This window comes from Ricinus communis, chromosome 3, assembly GCF_019578655.1.
Source record: "Ricinus communis isolate WT05 ecotype wild-type chromosome 3, ASM1957865v1, whole genome shotgun sequence".
Taxonomy (NCBI): Eukaryota; Viridiplantae; Streptophyta; class Magnoliopsida; order Malpighiales; family Euphorbiaceae; genus Ricinus; species Ricinus communis.
This window is the reverse complement of record NC_063258.1, coordinates 33,230,934-33,254,338: the sequence shown is the minus strand read 5'-3', so window position 1 is coordinate 33,254,338 and position 23,405 is coordinate 33,230,934. Positions and strand designations below refer to the sequence as shown.

General features: G+C 33.1%; 2 protein-coding genes across 6 annotated transcripts; both read right to left on the bottom strand.

Moving 5' to 3' along the window:
* Positions 1-578: 578 nt before the first annotated feature.
* Positions 579-6,915, bottom strand: LOC8282104 (RNA-binding protein 208). Of its 3 annotated transcripts, none has more exons than XM_048371928.1 (13): positions 6,764-6,915; positions 6,423-6,539; positions 6,284-6,345; positions 6,095-6,197; positions 5,920-5,996; positions 5,531-5,592; positions 5,331-5,418; positions 4,935-5,010; positions 3,776-3,806; positions 3,553-3,672; positions 2,853-2,938; positions 1,993-2,166; positions 579-1,129 (listed from the first exon to the last, which is right to left on the bottom strand). In XM_048371928.1, exons 2-13 carry the CDS (start codon positions 6,480-6,482, stop codon positions 815-817), a joined length of 1,254 nt encoding a protein of 417 aa, XP_048227885.1. In that variant the 5' UTR covers positions 6,483-6,539; positions 6,764-6,915; the 3' UTR covers positions 579-814. The 3 variants fall into 3 exon arrangements, with proteins under 3 accessions (XP_048227885.1, XP_048227886.1, XP_048227887.1); XM_048371929.1 differs by having other exon boundaries at positions 6,753-6,869; XM_048371930.1 differs by having other exon boundaries at positions 6,423-6,580; positions 6,764-6,857.
* Positions 6,916-10,491: 3,576 nt separating this feature from the next.
* On the bottom strand, positions 10,492-23,332 carry LOC8282105 (DNA topoisomerase 1). 3 transcript variants are annotated; one of them, XM_048372058.1, is made up of 22 exons: positions 23,108-23,332; positions 22,576-23,013; positions 22,054-22,463; positions 21,142-21,781; positions 20,390-20,476; positions 19,904-19,950; positions 19,267-19,376; positions 19,045-19,145; positions 18,324-18,416; positions 18,135-18,218; positions 17,881-17,964; positions 16,304-16,372; positions 15,613-15,672; positions 15,279-15,350; positions 13,912-14,019; positions 13,750-13,826; positions 13,165-13,248; positions 12,321-12,429; positions 12,145-12,234; positions 11,727-11,792; positions 11,547-11,642; positions 10,492-11,013 (listed from the first exon to the last, which is right to left on the bottom strand). In XM_048372058.1, the coding sequence occupies exons 1-22, from the start codon at positions 23,180-23,182 to the stop codon at positions 10,891-10,893; spliced, it is 3,123 nt and encodes a 1,040-aa protein (XP_048228015.1). In that variant the 5' UTR covers positions 23,183-23,332; the 3' UTR covers positions 10,492-10,890. The 3 variants fall into 3 exon arrangements, with proteins under 3 accessions (XP_048228015.1, XP_048228016.1, XP_048228017.1); XM_048372059.1 differs by lacking the exons at positions 22,576-23,013; positions 23,108-23,332 and having other exon boundaries at positions 21,142-21,776; positions 22,054-22,421; XM_048372060.1 differs by lacking the exons at positions 22,576-23,013; positions 23,108-23,332 and having other exon boundaries at positions 21,142-21,755; positions 22,054-22,421.
* Positions 23,333-23,405: the final 73 nt, after the last annotated feature.

Below are 23,405 nucleotides of genomic sequence, written 5' to 3'. Positions count from 1 at the left end.
ACAGCTTTAGTGACCCTCTGGTCGAACCCCTTTGTGGGTTTGTGCAAGAACTTAAAAGTCAAGTGCCTTATGTTCATACTGTTATTAAGCAGATTATTCTTTTGAAATTTAGTAATTTTTTAGTTAGTTGGTAGAGGTAGTGATGTGATTTTCAGATTTTATGCGTTACGTAGAGGCTCTGGTTATCTGAGTCGGAGCAATGCAATCTCTATCGTTTACTGACCCGAAAAAGAAAAAGAAAGAAAAGGCCCATCCCATTCGTCCAGGGAACGTGCATTTCTCAAATAATGGAAATTCTAGTCAAGCATTAGTTTTACGCGGCACACACCTAAGAATATCGAATTCCCCTCGTATGCCACCGGGCCTGATGACCATGGGATTGTTTTTGATTAATCAGTAACGGCATAATGTAAACCAAAGGGCTTCTTAGTTTTGGGAATCGGCATATCTTAATACTCTTTACAGAAGGTTGGGCTTTTATCCACATTCAATAACTTAGATTTACATTCGGAAGAAAAGAAAAGAAAAACACTCGGATGTAAGCATATCATTTGACACCAAAAATGAAGAAAGGAAAATCAATCAAACAAAAAGGCCTCATTTAGCTTCAGAGAAAAAAAATGAATCATGAAATGCTCATCACATATAACATCATACAACATTTCCAGAACTCGCTGCATTGAGATGAGCTCACATCTTGAAGAATCCATAATTACGAAAAGAAAAAGGGAAAAAAACAAAACAAAAAAGAGGTCCCAGAATAAGAAAAAGTAACCATGGTACCAGGGAAAAATCAGTTAGAATGGACATGGCATCATCGATAATACATGAGCTGCTGACCTGAAGAATTATTAGGATATCCATCATAGAGAGCCTGGGAACCACCAGAGTTCAATCCCATGGAAGCAGCAGCTAGACCATGCTGTCCAGTCAGCTGTACAAGAGCTTGACCTGACAAGCCAGATGCAGCAGCTTGGCTCAAGGCAAGTTGACGCTGATAGACCAATAAATCTGTTGCAGAATAGCCATGGTTCATGCCTGAAGATGGAAGGACCTGATATGGTTGAATTGGAGGTGGCAATGGATTTGAAGCTGTCCCAGGTGGTGTTGGCTTGCTACCCCACGAACACTGCATAAAGTATACAAGTGCAAGCAAATTAAAAGGTCGCAAAAAGCTTTCAGAACTGCAATATCTATGTTGTAAATGTAATCAAAGATACAAATTATGAATAGTATAACCCAATAGCTAAGCTGGCAGTTGGTTGTAACTGAACTAAGGGAAGAGCAGTTAGTTATCAAAGAAAGGATTTGATTGGCTAATCAAATGCCTATGTGGCAATTAAAGATTCTTGTATAGATAATAGCAGATATATTGTAATCAGATTCCTTCAGTCAATTATTCAATAAGTTGTTCCTTTGCAGGTCAGCTCTCTCTACTATCTTATTTTCTCTTGATCTACTTTCTCTATTTCCATTTTTTCTCTTATTAATTCCTATTCTTAATTTCTCTTCCCGCCAACACTGATTGATCTTCAATCTGAAGACTAGATCGTGCTCCAGTTACCCTAATGCATGTTGGAAAATTTCCAAAATAACAAACAAAGGCACTAGAGAGTTAGAGGTCAGCTTCTGGTAAGGTGAAAGGTGTTCATTATGCAAGATCTGGGACCATGACTTACATGATAGGCATGTAACCTAGAAGCTACCACCATAGCATCAATGTGAAAGGGTCCGGCATGCACAGAGGTATCTCTGCCAGTCTTGATTAGGCACAGTAATGTATGTGGTGGCAGTTGAGTGGGGCTATGGTGGTATTACAAAAATATTAGACAGTACAGTTATTAGGTGGGGTGTGTATTGGGGCTATGGTGGTCGGGTTAAATTAGAACTGCATATATGGGATACCATGGCCTTGCACTGCACAGCGTCCTTTAGAGAAGCATGATATATAGAGGCTATCTCATTCTAGGAAATTAGGAATTATAATCCGACCTTCATTGGTTTTCCATGAACAATCTTCCCATTAGCCATCTGAATGGCAGAGGCTGCTTCTTCATGAGTAGTGTATCTTACAAATCCAAAACCTTTATCTCTCTGAACGCGCACCTCTTCAATTATCCCAGCCCCAAGAGTGTGAAATTGACAATGGAGCTCAGATTGAGTCACCTTATTGCACAAACCAAATTATCAGAAAAGAAAAAGAAAATCAGAACATAATATCAGGATGCAGTCATATGAAATGCAATGAAATTACAAGAAATCACAGTAACTATATAAACAACAACATGAAAACAATGTGGGAAATTTACTGAAAGATTTGGTATCACAAGTCAAAAAGGTGATTGACAAAACCTATCAGAACGAAAAGAAGTCCCTAAACAAACAGAACTAGCGGGCCTCGTGAAAAATTATGACAGTGTAGCATGCAATGAAGGAAAATTCCCATCCGAGCTCTCAAGAATGTTTCTGGACTAATCTGCAGCTTAGCCTCCTAATGTTTAGGCAAAGTACACGAGCACAAACTCTCTCATAGTTCACCAGTTATGGCATTTGGTCACATGAAAACTAGGACAGCATTTCTCAAGTAAAGAACAAATTGCATTTTATGAAAAACATAAGGAGAAAACTTATCATTGATTCTTTGCCCTAAGGCACTTCATTTACCATCTGAAAGTATCCAAGAACTGATATCATGACCTTACAGTCTAATAAGAAGCTCGTATTAATCTGGGAAATAATATATGGAAACTGATGTTCTCTCGTATGGCATAAGTTATGGAAAAGACAACCTATCTATGTGCAAAATTCTGCTATATTCATATCAATGCCTTTGTTTGCCATCCTTTCATTACCTCATGGCAAAGATTACCAACATAAACAGTGGTGTATGCAGGATTATTTTCAGGAGCATCCTCATTAGCATTTTCCTGACCTCCTTCTGCACAACGAAAAAGGATGATTAAATTCTGTCATCCAATTTTCCAACAGGTTCCTTGCGGTCTATCTATCTGTTCAACCAGCCAAGTTTATAACATAAATGGTAGAAATAAAGCCCAGAAATATTAAATAAATTGAAGATTTATCGTAGCTTGGTGTAAAGCACAAATGAAGGATACATTACAGAAAACTAAATGGTTTATAGAACCCAAGAAAGGCTTATTCAGAATGCTCAGAATATATGAATCCTCCATTATAGGTATACAATTTAACCAGGTACTAGCAGGAGAGCGCCTTCAGAGATCGGCTAATCAGATACTAGCAGGGTATTCGCACCTTCTGAAATCAGCAAGGTCAACCATCTGACCAAGGAAACTTGTTTCTGTGTACTCAATATACTTGGATAAGATCACCCAAGAATTGATGTTAAGATGGATAGCACAAGTATCATGTTCCCACAATATCAAGAGTGCTTCCATGAATCTACATACTCTTGTGGAAGCAGTGGCACAAACGCCAGAGTGGGTCAACATGAATATCTAAGCAGGCAATCTCTGTGACTGCAGATTTTGAGCAGCATGAGACATATATATCGAAGAAGAAGATTCATGCTACCTGAAGATCCACTGGTAAGTATAACTGCATTTTGGTTGTCGCCAATTTGCTTGTCTTCATTGGACGCAGAACCTTTAGTAGCCCAGTTGCATCTTATTTGCCTATTCCCAAGCCATTTACCTACAATTCAGGATGCAACACATATCAAGCATTCTTTGATGATGCCTTCCAGACAATGTGGACTAATGAAACCAAGCAAAAAAAGAAGTTATTAAAAGCTAACCGCTCAAATCATTGATAGCACTCTGTGCTTCCTGCAGAAACAGTATCATAAGGCGCTAATATTAGTCTGTTACTTTAGAACATTCTTATCAAGAAACAAGAAATTACCTAAGCCTCCAATTGCGTAAAAAAACTGGACATCCAATTTATTTTAGTTCAAAAGTTATTTGAATAAAACTCCGTACTGCTCTTTCATAAAATTAGCAAAATAAGGAAATTCACAGAAATCCATGGTTTACAATATTCAAGAAACCAGAACAGGATCTCGGAGATGCTTACATTAGTTGGAGGCAAACACTGATATGCATAAAGTTATCTTGTTCTAGAGTTGGGCAGAAAAAAGAAAACTGAAAAAGTGAGAAACCAAAACCATGGTTTGCTTTTTGTTCTATTCTGTAAAACCTGGTAAAGTAACCAAACTGAAACACATATATGATATAGATACTAATAGATATACATTAGCAGATTTAATAAATGAAAAAAATGTTATTCTAAGTTTCTAATACACTTCACTTTACATTTTTCAACCGTGCATCCTTTTGGACTTTAATATAACTTTTTAATGTACAATAACAATACAATTGCAATGGAGATATAATTGTTTATATGTATCTTTTGATAGTAATGGCTGTTAGGAAAATAAATTTTGCAAATGGACCATTAATAAAGGCCGTATTATCGAGACATGAGTTGAATTTAATTATCATGGACTGAAATTTCCCCCATAAAAAACCTACAAAAGCTAATGAAACAACCAATAAAAAACCATCAGAAGATTTAAACAATTAAGTGACAACCAATAAAATTTAGGTCCAAAAAACATGCCCTCCTAACCTCTTCCATCCACAACTTTCATGTAACAAGTTCATAAGAAATCCAAGTGGGCAAAGCAAAACACTAACTTGAGAATCACATATAGATTGACGGCAGAAACAAGGGAGGAACAAAATGCCATGGAATAATCAGCCAGCCGTTGCAAGTTCATAACTCAATATTATCATGCGAGGAAACTAAAATAGCTATCTCTGTTGAGAAAATGACTGTGCACCTAAGTTCCTCTTTATTTGGGGCCTGACTTCAATCATCTTATTGGGCTTCATTGAATACAAAAAGTAAAAGGGCTCTAATGAGTTGCCACTAATGATGAGATAAGTAATTACCCGCTGATTGCGGAAAGAAACAAAGCCATATCCTTTCGAGCGGCCAGTTTTGTGATCCCACATAACCCTTGCATCACTGCAAATTACAACATCGTAGAGAAAGAAACAGGGTCTTATTTTAATTTCTTATGTTTGTAAAACTGCATCAAGAGGTTCATGAATCATGCACAAAAACTAGACCAATAATCAAAAAACAGAGCTAAGTGCTCAATCCACACAAGAAGAGAGCATGAGACATGAGTAGCATAATAAAAATAGTATTAGTTACTTTCCTTGGCAAGTATCGGTCTTGACCTTGTCAACAACATTAAAATTTTCACAAATCCCCCATGTATCTCACAAAAATGAGCAATTTTGTTTGAAATATAGCAATTACAAAATATCCAAGGAACTTACGAGCAGCTATTATAGACTGAAAAACATGCAAATAAAGTTGCATCAGTAACCTCAGGGCTCAAATCACCAACAAAAATATGGAAATGCCCTGAGAAGACAAATGGATGAGCCCATCAAAACCACCATAAAAAAATGCAAGGAAAAAACAAAAAGCAAAGCCCAGCAAGAAAGGAAAAAAAGGAAAAGGAGATAAAAATAACCTGATGTATCCTCCCTTTGGCTATTTGCATACGCCCAATTCACCTTAAGCGCCTGACCATAACTGGAAGAGCATGTTAAAACATGATTAAAAGAAGAAAAATGAATCATAAATTACATTCCCTAACTCAAGAGGGAGGGGGAGACAAAAGAAGATGATATAAAAGAAATAATGGTACTAAAAGAACAAGCAGGGATTATGTTGAAGAATTGGTGATACACATGATTAAACTTTTCTTTTCTAAAAAAAGAAAGAGAAAAAGAAAAGAAGTAGAGGCTTATTGCTTTTGAGCTTTCAGAAATCTAAATTTCTAAATGGGTAAGAAGTCAAAGGTTAATGATGCAAACATTGAGGTAACAAATTAATAATAATAAGAAAAGGTTAACATACAGTTGTCGCCCATGGAGTGTCATGATTGCGACGGCTGCACATGATCGATCATGGTAGTCGACGAAACCATATGATGACTGGAGAAAGGAGGGGAATGATATTTAGGGAAAAAAGAAAAGAAATGAAATGAGAGGGGGGCATTGGAGGGGATAGTAAAATAAAGAAAGAAGAAAACCTTATCCTTTCTGATGAGCTTGCAACCTGCAAGAGGACCAGCAGTCTGGAAAACTTCAGCAAGGAGTTTCTCAGTGACATTGACATGAATATTACCTACATAACTAAAAAGAAAAGAAAGAAACGGAGGGATCAGATTAAAAGATGAGATAAAAGAATGGGATGGTGGAAGGAAGAAGGAGGTGCTTACACACTGCGGCATGCAGAGGAATCAAAACCAGGAGGCAAATTTCCACTAGGTATTGGCTCCATCTGAAAAATGGAAAAGGGAAACAAAAGTTGAAGTTGAAGATTTTCTAATTGTAGGATTGAATTTAAGTAATAGGAACCTGAGACATGGCAGCAGCGAGTACGCCTGGATGGTACATGTGATGATGCTGTTGGAGCATTTAGATTAGTTTTAGGGGTTCTTCTTCTCGTCTTTATCCTTGTCGCATCGGTTTCTCCTTTATACACACATCAACAACAACATCGTCAACAACATCAACTGCAATAATCAAACACATATTATCATAGATCGCTGCTCTTTTCCAATCCAAATATATAAAATCAAATATGTATCATTTCTCCCAAAAAAAAATAAAGCTGTATATATTAATATATTAAAGAATAAACTTCGAAATAACAAATCTGATAATTTGAGAGAATATGATCGCTACAATTAGAATACCAGCCCAGCTCTCTCTCTCTCTGCCTGCAAAATGCAATTAGAACGGAAGCACACTCCTCTATCTATCTTTCTTTATTTTGTTTCTTATTTTTATTTATTTTTTAAAATTTCATCATATATCACTCAAAAAAAAAAAAGAAAAACAAAATACAATTCTTTTTCTTTGATTAGTTTTACTGTTGGTTGCTTTTAGTTAATTAATGAATCTTATTTTATGTTTCACAAACTGACATTTATATGTTTATACATACCAAGTTTTTCCTCATGCATTCTTCGTAAATTCATCATTATTTATTTAAATAAAAATAAAATAATTCAAAAAATAAAATTAATATTCTAAATTTTTATTAATAAATTCATCTAACTATAACTTATCAATCTCATAAAAAATATATTCAGTTCAGCTTAATATATTGTTAATTATTTTTTATTTTTTTTATTTGGACATTATATATTATATATTAAGAATATAAGCTAAATTATATCATATAGCAATATATACTTGAGCCATTTAATATGTGCCGTGGTATTGACACTTTTTTTTTAATTTAAAATAAATACTGAATAACTCTTTCTAAGTATTTTATTTTTTTTATTTTTTTTTAATTATATTTAATTTTTTATATGATTTTATGAACAATAAAGTAATCATGTCCAAACTAGTTAATTATAACTTTCACAATAAGAGTTTTATATTTAATATTTGGTATATTAGTAATTTTATTAAGCATTAATTTTTACAATTGACTTTATTTCGTATTAAATGTAAATTATCTTATTATTTAAAATTTAATTTTTTTTAATAATAGTTAATAGATTTTAATTTATTATTATTTACTATAAAAAAAAATAATAAACAAATATTAATTGCTTATATATCATTTATTTTAATATTTGTCGTTTTTAGCAATACATCTATTTTTCAAGTTATCAATGTATTACTATATTATATGAATCTCAAATATATATTTAATAAACTTATAGTTTATTAATGATGAACTGGTTATAGTATAACCTATACTAATTTATTTTTTATAAAGGCGGCAATATTCATTACTTATAAATATATATTAATCTATTATTAGTGTCAGGTTCATTAAATATAAATTTTAGGTTCATTACTTATAAAATGTATATTCATATATTAATAGTTTAAATTCATTATGTATAAAGTGTAAATTTATTTATTATTAGTGTCCTATTTATAGAACTTAACTTTTAGGTGCATTACCTACAAAGTGTATATTCATTTATTATTAGTGTCAGGTTCATTAAATATAAACTTCATATTCATTACTTATAAAGTTCAAATTCATTAAACATAAACTTCAAATTCATTACTTATAAAGTGTAAATTCATTTATTATTAGTATCAGATATATTAAACATAACTTTTAGGTTTATTACCTATAAAATGTATATTCATATATTATTAATGTCAAATTCATTAAATATAAATTGTATATTTATTAATTTTTACTGATTAACTTATCTTAACATATGAATATAGTTTTATTTAATTTATAAATTTCTAGACTATATAATCTATGAACTTCAAATATACATATGATAAACCTTTTAAATTATAATAATTTAAATGTTGATGTTTGGAATTAAATTAAAAAAGGACAAAAAAAGATAAAAATAAGATTATTTGTATTTCTTAGAAATATAAATTATTTCTCTCTATATATTTTTTAATTATGTTGTTTAATTTTTTTTTAATTTTAATATATAGTATTTTCTGCATAAAAATACTAGCATATTATTAAAAAAATGTATTTAATGTAAAATGCTGAAACATAGTAAAAGAATTATTTTAGAGTATAATAACTTATGTGTCTTGTGATGAATTTAAATTTGTAGTCTTAGTTTAATTGGACATTTTATCATATTACAATCCTAACTTTATAACTACAAAGGTCCAGAATATATCAATCTTTTGTGTAGTGCATGATTCGTTAACAATCCAATAAATAAAAAAAATATTATATACTAATATTTACCCTCGCCCTGTTTATATAGAGCTACAAGAATGTATAGATCTGGCTCATTAATAATGAGAAGACATTGAGATTATCAATTGATTAAGTATATTGTTTTAATTGATTTATTTATTATAATAAAGTTAGACTTATAATTAATTAATTATTAATATTTTAATTAATTAATTAATTATTAATTAACTAAACAATCAATAAGGTTATTTAAAAAATATATTTAAATATTAAAAAATTAAAATTTTTCAAATATATTTTCTTTCAATAAATATTTTTCATGTAACACGTTGAAGGAGCTAATGTGATCTCAATGTCTCTCATCCAAAGAGCATAAAAAATAAGAAAAAAATAGCACACATTTTAAAAAAAAAATATAAAATTAAGCATTTTAATTTTAACATGTTATCTAAGTTTAACTATTTTAAATATTTTTAAATTATTATCACTATTTGGGATAACAATAAATAAATATTTTTCTAGATAAAGAATATTCTTTTTACATATATATATATATATATATATATATATAATATTATGAGATTTAATTTTCTCTTGATATATATATCATTATTTTAAGAATTTTTATTTTTATTTTAACACATTCTATTATTTAATTTTTTTATTTTGATATATGTATTTATTTTTCATACATGAGATTTAAGTTTATCTATAATTTTATATTTTTTTATTAATTTATTCATTTATAAATTATATTTCTAAGTAAATAATAATTTTTATTTTAAAAAATAATATTTTAACTATATTTTTAAATTATATTAATTAATAAATTAATTTTCTAATTAGACAATGATATGATCTAAAAAATTAATATTTAAAAAAAATTATATTACTAATAATTTAATTTCTAATTATACAATAATCATTAATTTTCAAAAATAATAATATTAATTATGTTTACAATATTGAAATATATATATATAAATTACTAAAATAAAAAAAATAAAAAAAGACATCTAAGAAGTGACTTATGAAGCATTATTTTTAAGAATATTTAATTTGTTATTAATTCTTAAAATAGTATACATTAAAATATCTATTACTATAACTAGTTATTTATTCGTACATTCCAAGATCGTTTTTATTATTTAATATATTAATTATAACATAAAAATTAATTTTAAAATGTGATTAATGTTTTTAGTAATTGGAAATTATTATTTAATTAAAAGTGATTTATGAAGTATTATTTTTATAACTAAAGTTAATATTTAACTAAGAATATATTAATATAGTATATCAAATATGATATTAATCTAAAAAATAAAGATTATAAACTAACACAACACTATTTGTTAAAAACAAATTTATATATCAGCACTTTTAGAAATTGAAAATTTCAGTATTTGGATATATAATCTACTTTTCATATTAATAAATTATTTATTGACTTAAAATATGAAAAACAATTTAAAAAGGAACATTTCTATCATAAAAGAAATAAAAAATGAAATTCTCCAAAAAAAGAGTATCAAAATGGAAAGAAGTTGAACGAATACAGACCGTTCATTCAGATTTAGGACTCCATAAAATTATTTTCCAGGAAATTGTTTTAATTAATCTTTTCCAGAATTCAGACCCTTCTATTTTTATAACAATATTGTCACTAATCCTATTCATTTTGTTTAAATATACTAAACAATAGAATTAGAGAGTTTATTTCCACAAACACAATGTTGCTAATACTTTGATTTTCACATCACGACCACCTAATATAATACTGACCCTTTTTCATTCAATTCCATTAATCAAATACCACTATACAAACTTCCCTCAAAATTATAATGAATTGGCCCTCTTTTATATCCCACCCCAAAAAAAATAAATTAAAATTACAAAAAATTAAGTAAGTTATAATACTTTCCCTTAACAAAACAAAACAAGAAAAAAGGAAAAAGGAAAATTGCTTACTGCCATACTCGTTCTACATAACATTTTCTCTAAATAAATAACAAATTAAGAAAAAAGAAGAAGAAGAAGATGACTCCACTCCATGCTCGTATAAGAGCTGAGACTGATCTTGCAATTGCAAGCAAATGGTTTTGTGCTCTTTTAAGCCTTGAACTGATGATTAGTATCACAACAGCTGCCATTTTATGCAATACCAGGCTACATTGCCTCAACGACTTCCTCAACCTTTGGTTTCCTCTTCGGTCGTCCGCTTCGCCTTACATCATCCCCAGATAAAAGCTCCAAAGCTTTCTCCAAGCTGACATTGTCTGGCTTCATATTCTGCATATATGTTTCAAGTAACAAGTAACCAAATTGGAGCTACCATTGTATTTGTTCCTACAAAATTCATCAAGAATGAAGAGAAGGGAACCATAAGGGCCTATTCTCTGGCCCCATAGCCAAAGAGGCTTGCAACCGAGAGTCAAATATTTCAGGCCTCCTACTCCTTTGCCACAGATGCGCTCTCAAGTGTTTCACTGTCATTAGAGGACCTTTTAATTGGCACTACAGCAAGGTAATGGTGGTTCTAATGTCCATTATGAAGAGAAGACTAACAGAAAGACGTACCGTTGCTAGTTTGTAATGATTCTCATTTAACAATTCACACCAACTTTGCACTACAATTGTTATGTATTAATCCCCCTACCATTTCCCAGAAAAGCACTGGCATATGCAACTTGGCCGGTGCTCCCTGGTTTTTCCTCCAACAAGTTCATCATATATTACTAACAATGACTTCAACCAATCATTTCATGAGGAATGGGTTTTCTTGAGTGATGATTTAAAGCAGAAGCAAAAGCAGCTCGGCGTACCTTGGGAACTGAAGCAATTGTTCGTCGATGTCTAACAGCAAATCCTACCTTTGCAAGCTTTAATATTATAGGATGCCCATCCTTTGGATGGTTACCCTAACAAGAAGTTGAACAAAATTAAGCCTCTGGATACTTGAAGTGCAGAAAGAAAGCATATTGTAGTTAGATTGGCAGGCATACCAAAGTCACAGGGTAACGCAGCAACTCCAGAGCATCTTCCAGTGTAATATTGTCCACATCCTTTATCTGACCAAAAGAACAACATCCAGTATATTATGTTCACTTATTAAACTTGAAGGCCTGGCATCAAGCATATTTCCAAAGCCATGCCAAAATCAGAGGCATATATTACATACAAAGAGGCATACATCATAAAATCCATGCATTTTTACGAAATCCTTTAATCATGAAAATGTTCATGAAATGTCAATGACAGGAAATTGCTTTCGGCGGACGATATCTCTAAAGTGGCATGCCTCAGACAGCAATATGGCAAATGATATCTCCAAACTTACCACAAGAGAAACCTAAAGATGAACAGAAACAAAAACAAGAACTTCTCCAACATGGCTATAGAAAGAGAGAAGATTTTATGTACATGAGAAACAGAGGCTCTTTTTGGTGTGTAACCCTTCCTGTCTTCACCAAGCTGTAAATAGAATCCATAAGGACCGTTCTTCAAAAGAACCTGAATGGAAATTTTATTGTTCAATAAAAATATTTTATTTCAAAGAAAAATAATAACAAATACATAGTCCTAGGTTCCAAGCAAACCTTTTCAGTGGAAACAGGATGAACGCCAAGAAGCTTTGGTTCCTCCACAGAGTTGTTTTGAGGAGTTTCTTCATCTTCATCATCACCGTATAATGTCTTAGCAATATACCTGATATAGATCTAAAAATGTCAACCATTGGCAGCCATTTAAAGAAAAGTATGATTTATTAAGGCTCAACGAAAGGCAACGCCATAACCAGCCTCGTGGGAACATTGCTCTTTACAAAGGGAAAGTAAATTGTGTCTCATGATTTTCATCTTTCACAAACTATAGATATTATTGACGAGAAAAATGACAATGCCATCTCTTTGTATTTGATAGTATTCTAGGCTCTGTATATCATCTTCAACAATCATGAATAAATGCATTCGGCTTTGCTTGGCAAGCTTTTTCCCCAGTTATCACATATAGTTATCAAAAGAATACAGAAAGTTTGTCGTGATACATACATAATCATAATCTCATCAACAGAACACCAGACCTATTTCTCTGTTTTGTCATGTTATTTCCATCTGGCTTACATATGCACTCCCAATATGCAATTTTAATAGGTTCAGTAGTTTGATGCCATGAAAGATCATGACTAATGATGGAACTATAATAAAACTTTTCTTTTTGGAAAAGAAAAAAAAATGCACTTTATAAACAAATTTTGAAAAAATTGAAATCAAATTTTCCATCTGGTGGGAAGATTTGTCTCTCAGCCATCTCCCTGGCTTTTACCACTAATTACCTTGTACATACCAAAAGGAAAAAGCTTCTTTTTAAGACACATGCATGTCAAGATATAAATGCAAAAGGGACAACTAATATTAGATTAATATCATGCTGTTTCATACTCACTTGCACTTTGGGTGTTGATCACAGCCTATAAAATAGCCTGCACCATACCTACTTACTTTGAAGATCAAGGTGCCCTCTAGACAACTGAAACAAGTTTAATAAAAAAAGAAATTAGAATACAGGACAAAAATAGAACAGAAAAGACAAAGAAAGTCTAAAATAAAAATGGAACAAAGAGATTCTGGTAGATGATTTTGCTGCCATAAAAGTGCAACCATACACAAGTTTTATAACCTATGATCTGTCACTTCATGCAAGAATTTTGAATTCTAACACTTTTGACAAAATGTTTTTCTGCACTCTTCACTTTAATCATAGTTCTATATATATATATATATAGAAGATTTGAATTAAGCGTAAGAGAACAGAACATTCACCCATCTGTAAGGAACTAGTGAAGTTTTAGGAGCTCCATTTTGAACTACAATTCAATCAGAGCTTCAAAAACTAATGTTTTGCAAAATCTAGAGAAGCGCACAGTTTTAGAAATTAGCATCATCCTTGATAAAAGAGCCATTCTGTTTTCTTCACAAGTTTATTGCGTGCTAAACTTGTTAGAAGCATACTGGAATAACTGTATACTACCTGGGGCATGTCCTGCTATCATCAGGGAGGGAACCAAACAAAAAATCACCAAATGTTTTTTCCAGCATTTTCTCCACCTGTAAGTAAATTGATACAAAAAATAACCAAAACTGAATTCTCGAGGGAGAACATCCTTCAACCTTGAATAAAATTAAACCACACCTGATGAATATGTACACTTTCAGCATGACTGCAATATGAGCTAAATCGTGTCCAATAGTCTCTAAGAAGGCCTTTCCATTCCGTTAAGCCAGCAGAAACATTATCAAGCTGTAGGTAAAAAAAAAAAAAAAATTAATAGGAGCCCTGTTGAAAAAAAAAAGAAACCTAAGCAAATTTAGATTTGTTTTTTTAAAAAGCAATTCAAGTGTAAGAGAAATTATTTGCCCTTTAAAATCCTCCTACAGGTATAGCCCAATTCCTAATTGTGACCCAAGCTTTTTCACGGTGAAAAAGAACCTCTTTGGAGGCACTATTTTCTCATCTGCGTTGTTGTATAGTTTGGCAAGAGAAATTGTAGTATGATGTTATTAAAGAATATAGAGTTGAAGCTTTTAAATGACTTCCCAATGAGAGGATGTTATTGTTTCTTATTTGCTGATGATGTTACTATCAAAATGCCTTGAGACACTGTAGTTTAAGGTAGTTAAGAGCCCATCTCATAGAAAATGAGTGGATTGGTAGAGACCTGCTCCTTTTTGGTATGAGTAATGCGGTGTGCAGTTGTTCGTTAAGGGACTATTCCTGAAGTTCTATCCGTTGGCACCTTTCAAGCACTGTCAGCAATTATCTTTGGACAGCTTGAATTAGGAATTTTTAGAAGGAATTCTCAGGATTGGGAAATAGAGCTGTATTCTTTCTAGTTTCTTTTACCTCTGCATATAGAAAGGCAGATAATAGGAAGATCAAGTTAGATGGAGATCAACGTGTTTGAAGTGCAGTCTAGTAAGGGCTTGAGGTGAAGACACATTTTAAAGCCATTGAAAAGAGGCTTCAGATGATGTTGTAAAAAAACTTCCCCCAAAAAGTGCATGCAAACAATTACCCTTCTCAACAGTTGATTTTTTTCCCCTTTTTCATTTGGAGAGATTATTTGGAAAGCTTGCAAATAACCAATCTCCAACAGAGGAAATTATGATTAGCAGCTTTCTTTGTTAAGGAATGCTGAACAATTGAATTATTATGAATTCTGCAAAATCATCCATTCGTTCATTGATGTATCCTGGGTTGGGGCAATGTTGGTTAATGAGAAGCATGGGATTGCAGGACATGTAAAGTGCCTTAACCACCACAGATACAAGCATGGTTCCCATTAAAGAAAGAAAACACACCGTATAACAAAAAGAATAATATTCACCAATGAGCTTTAGCCCAATAGTATAGTTGTTTCTAGGTCTGTAGGTTACTAGGATGAACCTGAGTCAGGGCCCAATTAAAAAGATAAGAAATAGTAGGTTGCATCACTTTTCAAACAACAACAGCGTCGCGAACAAGACAAACAAACTTTTAAAAGCCAGTTAAAGAATCACCTCAGTCTCCATGTCAGCAGTAAAGCTGTAGTCTGTGACCTCAGTAAAATGCTGAGAGAGAAATGCTGACACCTAAGATCATCCAAAACAGATGTTAAAAGAGGTTGCTTCACATTATTTTCTCTGATAGTGTGAAGTGCCAGAAAATATTAAGATTATGTACAACTGGAGTTGGTTCACCAGCAACGATACAATCATACTTCAAAGAAGCAGGTGCAAAAGATGCCTCAAAGAATCACAAATGGGAGGCACATTTGTAAACATGGTGGTTATTGAAAGTTTTGGTACTCGAAAGAATGGGAATCCAGAGTAGTTAAGAAAACTCAGAACATACCATGCGGCCACGAAATTCTGGATTTAGCACACGGTTTTTTACTGTCACGTAGTTCCTGTCCTGACAAATGAAACATGGAATAAAAGGTCACATCAAATACCAAAAGTAAAAAAGAAAACAGCAATAAGACTAAGGGCAATGCCCAACATATCACAATTGCTACTTTCTTGTTTTACTAAAAACATAATCAAGTTACTGATAATAAATCGAAGTTCCTGATTTGTATATAGATCTTTATTAGCCATCTAACAATCACTAGTTAGGCCAAGAAAAATGTTGGCTTCATGGTGTCAAACTTTATGAGTCATAGACCCTTGTTCAACTATCATTTAACCAAAGATAATAACTTGAAAATCCTTAGGCTATCTCCAATTCTTATCTGCCACAAATCCCAAAACTCATATTAAAACATTGGTGTGTTCACGATTCATGAAGTTCATTTCTAGTATTTGTCTTTCTGCTGTACCTGATTACCTTGACTTGCAGCTTTTAAACTCTGAAGTTCACCATCCATATCTTTTCTAGTCTAAGTCATAAAATGACCAATAGGGATTGAGACTTGTCTCCTATCCTTGGTTGACAATATCTTGTAGTTTGGAGCCATTGTAATGTCACAAGCAGCACATCGCGAGTTTCTATGCATAGTAATTGAGATCAAGGGATGAAAGTGACTCTTTTCTCACTCAGTTACCTGTAAGACTTTTAAAGTGCTTGCATAAGTGGAAGGTCTTCCAATGCCAAGTTCCTCTAGCTTCTTAACCTGTTGTAAAATCATAAAGAGGACTGAGAAGAAAAAGTGCTCAAGCAACATATCAGAATTTACTTGCGTGCCAGACACATATGGGAAAATGAGTTCTGTTGATTCACTAGCAATTTTTATAAATTTTTGAGACCATGCCTAATTATTGAACCGGAGAAGCTAGAGGGTTGAGGATCAAGATTCAATTGAGGTTCAACCGGATTAAATTAACATTTATTAAATATTATATAAAATATATTAAAAAAACTAATTGTTGGTAATTAAAATTGCAAATATATTACCTAATGTTAAATTTAATATATTGTATTAAAATTTTAATACACTTACTTAATGTTTTAATACAAAATAATTTTTAGAATCTAATTGAAGTTTTAAAAATTATAATAATTTTTCTAAAAATAGATTAAAATATCTTAAATAACAAAATAAACTCTAGCTTGCAATAAATTTATCAATGCTAAGAAATAAACAGTAACTAACACATTTTAGCTAATTTTCTATAATTAATATTTTAAAATTTTATAGATAAAATTGACATAGAAAATAAAAATTCTGAATTTTATTTGTCAAATATTACTTACTTTACTGAAAAGTTAGTTAAATTAATTAATAAGTTATAGAAGAAATGAGTTTTAACTTGCATAATATAAATAACTTTTGTAACATAATAACATATACATTAAGCTGGACGAATGGTTAAAGCATGTTAAAAAAATGCTTCAACACCTGGGATTAGGTGACGTGGCAGGCAGCCCCAGCCATTTTGGACCATGATCAGAACGACCGGTTCACAGGTTAACCAGCTAGTTCAGCCAAAAACCCCCAGTTTCAACATATTGCGGGTTTAGCGTCAGATCAAACTAGCTCTTGGTCCAGTTCCCAGATATCCCAGTCTTGGTTTAATAACTATATGTACGTGTGCTCCACTTTAACACCTCCACCCCACCCCACCAATATGTTTACATGCACGTATTCCAGTAGAGATAGTATGACAATTTACCCATAACACTGTTCAAGTTAATTTATTTGTACAAGCATAACATACAAGATCAAGGCTAGCTGACACAATTGTGGAGTCCACTAGAGAATAAATAGGTATTTAATTTTCATTAAGATGCCTATACATAAGGCATGAAAACAATAATTATTATAGACATAAATATACTGTATAAAAAAGTGATTCAAGGGGGCAAAACTTTCTTGGACAAATAGGACAATTAGTTCCGTGAATTGACAAAGAACTATATTTTGATATTTTTATTTATTTATAATATAAATTGAATAAAAATTTAAACAGGTATAACTGACACAACACAATCATATCTGTTAAACTTAACTTCAATAAAATTTACATTCCTCAGCCTTAAACAAACTTTTTCCACAATATTCAACTTGTTTTAGTGAAGGGACCAAGAGAATTGAACATATGGACCCATCATTCATAGGAAGAAAGAGAGGACAATTTGTGCAAAAGCTTCTGGAATAGAGAATCGAAGACAATTTTGTACCAATGTTCCTTCAGAGTAGCGCGGTGGAGGCTGTGTGAAATGCTGCTTGAGTTTTACTTCACTAAGATTGAAAGGGTCTCCTGGCTATAATAATTGCAAGTTAATAGAAAAGAGGAGCTACTTTATAAAATTAGAAAAGAATCTGAAATATGTTGCTAGTTTAACATCATAGTAAATGGAATTAGTAAAAAAAATTGCAGTGCTGTCTATTTTCTTTCTTGCAAAGAAGAAATTTGACATGCAATATTCTCTACCTTCAGTGACTTGAGAATTCCAAAAGCTTCATTATGATCATTTACTTCACTTTCCTTATTTTTTATTGCTCCAGCTTCTTTATCCTATAAACCAACATAATCATGTAAATGTCAAAGCACACTGGTTTCTTGCAAATTAGATAAAATTAGAGTATTAAGGAGAACAAGAAATCAAAAATATCAGTTTACCTCATAGACTATCTGGTACCCGAGAAACCCAACTCCTGAGCATGCAGATCTCAGAGTAATTGACCCATTAGCATTCCCAATGTCAACTTGTATCTGGTTAGATCAAGAGTGTCAGGAAAAATGTATATGAAAGCAATTCTGCATTCTAACACATTATCAAAATATGAAAATGAACATTGGCAACAAAAGAACGTGGCATTTGTTCATTAGCTGCACACATTCTCGCCTCCAACCCTTCAAATAGAAAGGCGCCGCAAAACAAACACACCAAGTCCATTTCAATTGTGCCCAAAGTGAACGCGCAGGCCAATAGTATCTCAAATTTATTGCATTTTCTATATACAGAATACATATCTGCATCATTGTTGCTTGTGTAACATTTAGAAGTAACATATATCCGAAAAAAACAGTTGTTCATGATATTAGTTGCTCTGGACCAATATTAGTTCATTAACTCTACATTGAAGATCTCACTGATACCATCACAAGTAGCAACAAAAGAGGGAAATGCTATAGCCTTTTTTCTTAGTGCTTTGCTAAATAAAACACTTTCTCTTATAACCTCATGAACTTGCAATGATATCACCACTGAAAGCACATATTTGTAATAAAAAGAAGTTAACAGTAAGAGATTTCTTTCATGAAGCTACTCATTCCAGTTAGGCAGAGTCAGAGGGTAAATATTTTAATCAAGAGTATCCTAAAGAAATTACATTCTAACCTGCTCAATAGTAGCAGGTTCCATTTGGCATGCTACTGTTCTTGACCAGATAAGAGTGTACAACTTCAAGGAATCTTCATCAAGTACATTAGCAAGCATTGCTACAGTCATTAAGAAAGTCCCATAGTTATTTGAATATGCCAGTTGTAGCAAAAAGAGTCAAATTTGCATTGCAAGAAGAATGGCGTATGCATCATGTTACTCGCGAAATTTGTGATTTACATGGTAACATCCGAACATTAGTGGGTCGGACTGCTTCATGAGCCTCTTGAGCATTCTTGACCTTCTTAAAATATTTTCGTGGGCTATCAGATGCAAAATCTTGACCATACCTGTAAGGAAGTATTCTTTGTAAATAACCACAATGAACAAAGCATTATACTACAACCAGAAAAGGACAGGTGGGGAGCACTTCATAAGCATTAACGACAAAGAGAATATGGTAATAACACAAAGCACCTCATAAGAGCTCTCCTCCCCACTCTGAAATATATAGAAAATGGCAATAACTCTGAGATTAAGAAGAATGAATAACATGCAGAAAAGGGCGCACCCAAGAGAAATGAGAGAAACTAATAATTCAACATAACACCAAAAATCTTGCATCATAGGGCTTTGTAAAATCAATAGAAGTGAAGCACCACATATGAGTCAAACCTTCTCAAAAAAGTTTCACCTATTGTCACCTCTGTGTTGATTGGTTATCAAAGATATAAGTTGATTTTGAGAAACTTTGCCAACAAACCAATTAGGTATCATTGAAACAAAGACTCGCATTAAGAGACATTTCCAAGGAGAAAGATGATTTAAAACACCATACAAGTTAAAAGACGAACATGGAAGAAACCTATTCAGTCACCTTTCAATCACCAATGAATGTATTTCCTTAACAGCTTCGCCAGAGATCTGAGAACAAAACCCAAAAAGGATGTTAAAAATCTCAAACAAACCACTGTACATGTTGAACACCTAATTGTCATTTTTTTATGAACATAAAGAAAAGGTTTTCCAGTGCATAAATACTCCCATATAAACATACTCTGAAATGCAGAGCTGATTGATATATTTGTCATAGCAACCCAAAAAAACCAATTTTACGTACAGGCTACTATCCCTCCTAGACCAGTCTTCCTTTATTTCTAAAACATTAAAACCAAATCAAACCCTTCTCTATTACTACTTACAATTCCAAACTATCATTATCTCCTTGCTACAGCCTTCTCATGGTCCAGTAAATCAAGCATTGAAGAGCCATATACTCCTTTAAATTCTATAACTAATATTTAAACAAGACACCTCATCAAATGAGGATTAACAGGAACATTCATACAGCAATTATACTTACATGTAGCCCATCTGTTCTAATATATGTGATTAAACCCGTTGTCTTTCCATCTGATAACTGAACCCCTTCATAAAGTTTTTGTGCAAGCTGCATCCATGAGATTACTGTTAATTAAAAATGGCAATAAATACTGAACCATAGAAAAAACCAACATAAAACAACACAGAAAAGGAGTTCCAAATTTCACTATGAGGTCAAGCTACTTGCTAGAATGGGATTAACGGCGATAGTAAGTGGCCTAAGCATTAACATTATTGCCTATAAGTCATTTCACAGCAAGCTGTTGGCACAGACGAGATCTTTACTCACATACGCACCCACCCCAAAATTCTATTAACATGGGCTAATGGTTAGAGACTGCAATTATGCACATAGACCAATGATAATCTGGTGTGCGGACACCTCATGGATTTGTGGAAGACGGAAATGATGGCCTGAAGCAGCTCCAAAGGCTCACATAAGTGCAACCGTAAGCGCTTACTAGAAACATTTTGCTATCTAATCCTGATAACAGTATGCTATGCCATAGCAATTGTAACGGATAAAAGAATTATAATCTGGGCCATCAGCATGTAATTAAAAGCACCGGAGGGAATTCTCATCATGAGACACTGAGTGAGCTACAAGAAGTTGTAAATTATCAAGTATTTAACGAAAGTAACTGAATCATATTACATGAAAACTGTTCACAAAATTCAAAATTAAGAAAGAAGAAAGAAGAAAACAAAGGAAACAGTTAAGTGCCATCAAACCTTCATTGTGTACATTGAAGAAAAATGTAATTTGTTTGCTGCATCCTGCTGAAGAGTTGATGTTATATAAGGTGTGGGAGGGTTTCTCCTCATTTTGCTTTCTTTAGCACCAGCAACAAGAAAACTTGCCACATTTATCTTCCGTTCAATATCCCTTGCCTCTGTGTGAGATCTAACTGAAAGCTGATTCAACTTGTTAAAGTCAAAATGTGTCAAGCGGGCATTCACTGAAGAACCTGTCTCCTTTATGTACAATTCCACGTCAATAGTCCAATATTCTTGTGGTGTAAATTCGTCAATTTCCATTTCCCTGTCACATATAAGAGATAATGCAGCAGATTGGACACGTCCAGCTGACTGGCAACCTGGTAATTTCCTCCATAACAATGGTGAAATGTTGAATCCAATTAAATAATCAAGAGCACGACGTGCAAGATAAGCATGAACCAAGTTTAAATCAATTTCTCTTGGAGCTTGCAAAGCATTTTTTATGGACTGTTCAGTTATTTCATGGAAGACAACTCTTGCCACGGTAACCCCTTGATGTAAGGCATCCTGTTGTTGCAACATCTCAATAATATGCCAAGCAATTGCCTCTCCTTCACGATCAGGATCTGATGCAAGTACAAGATTTTCTGCTCTGAGAAACAAGGCAAAAGAGTGAAAGAATTCAGAAGCAATAAAACAGAAGTAGAGAGAAGTCGCGGCAAGAACTGCAAGAGGTGACATAGGTTCAAAATTTCATTTCTGTAACTCGACTATGATGATTGGAATGCCAACCAAGAGTTCACTCACCTTGAAAGTTACATATTAAAGTGTCATGAAGTGAGCAAGCACTTTATCAGAAGACCCCCAGAAAGACAAAAACACTGTTAATGATCGATTAATATTAGTAAAGAAAGTATACTATACCCGTTGAGTGCAACTTTAATGGTCTTGAGATGAGTCCAGGCAGGAGAAGGAACCTCCCATACCATACTAAAGTCATCATCAGGGCGCACAGAACCAGACCTTGCAGCCAAGTCCCTGACATGACCATAGCTAGGTAAAACTTCAAACATAGGACCGAGGTAGCCCTGAATAACCTTTGCCTTGGTAACAGACTCGACCACCACAACAGATTTGGCGGTAGGAGGATATAGCGGCTTCAGTGACCCTTGTCTGAAAGGTTTGCTTTTGTGCATTGGTTTATGTTGTTGTTGTTTGTCTGGTGAAACCTTAACTGTTTTGATAGCTTTAGGCTTTCCAGTAGGTTTTCTGGTTTTCTTGTTGGGCTGGGGTTTGGTTGAAGCAGAAGCATCAAGCAATTCCTTGGGTTTGGTCTGGAAAAAAAATTGGAACGTCATTTAAAAGTAGAAATTGAGCAAAGAGAAAAAGAAAAAAGAAGGAGAGGGAGAGAGACAGATTGATGGAAAAATAAATTAAGGTGCTAACCTTGGTCTTAGTGGAACTGGAAGTCTTAGCTTGAGCTGCTTCTTCGACGGAGGTAGAAGATTGTTGCTTTTTCGAGTTGGTTTTGGAGTGCTTCTTATGTCTAGTAGTAGTAGGAGTAGGTTTGGAGTTAGGGGTGGTAACAGGAGCAGTTGAATCCAGGTTGACATCTCCAGAAGACTGTTCAGTGGGATTGGCATCATTATCTTTGTTGTTAAGATGAGCAGTGAAGGGCTTAGTTCTCTTCCAATATTTGGAAAAGCCAGCAGAACGTTGATTGACAGAAGAAAAATGACGGTGTGAAGTTAAAAATAAATGAGGAGGAGTTAAAGAGGAGAGAAAAAGAGGGGGACTTGTTTGTGGAAGCATAGAAGGGTTGATGGATGAAACTCTTCTGGAAAAAGGATGATTGTGAAGAGACAGAGCCACCCTGCACTGCAACTGAAACACAAGATAAAAGACCATAAATTTTTTCAATTGAAAGCAAAAGAGGAATTCAGAAAGCAACAACATTAAAGAAAAGAAAAAAAAAAACCTTGGCCGCCGCCATGAAGGGAGGAAGACGGAAGAAGGAGGATGGAGAAGTCCAAACTAATAAAAACCCAGTCATAGCCTCTCCTTCATTTGTCTCTTTTGTTTTGTTTTTATGGTTTATTAGCGAACATGCTATTAGTCTTGCTATGCAGACAGCGGAGTGGGTGCAGCTGACACAAGAGGAGGAAGAGGAAGAGGGAGAGAGGGTTTAGGGGAGGATTTTTGCTTGCTGCTTGAAGTTTGAAGGATTATGTGATGTGGGCTACTAGAAAAGCCCATTCCAAGCCCAACTTTCAAAC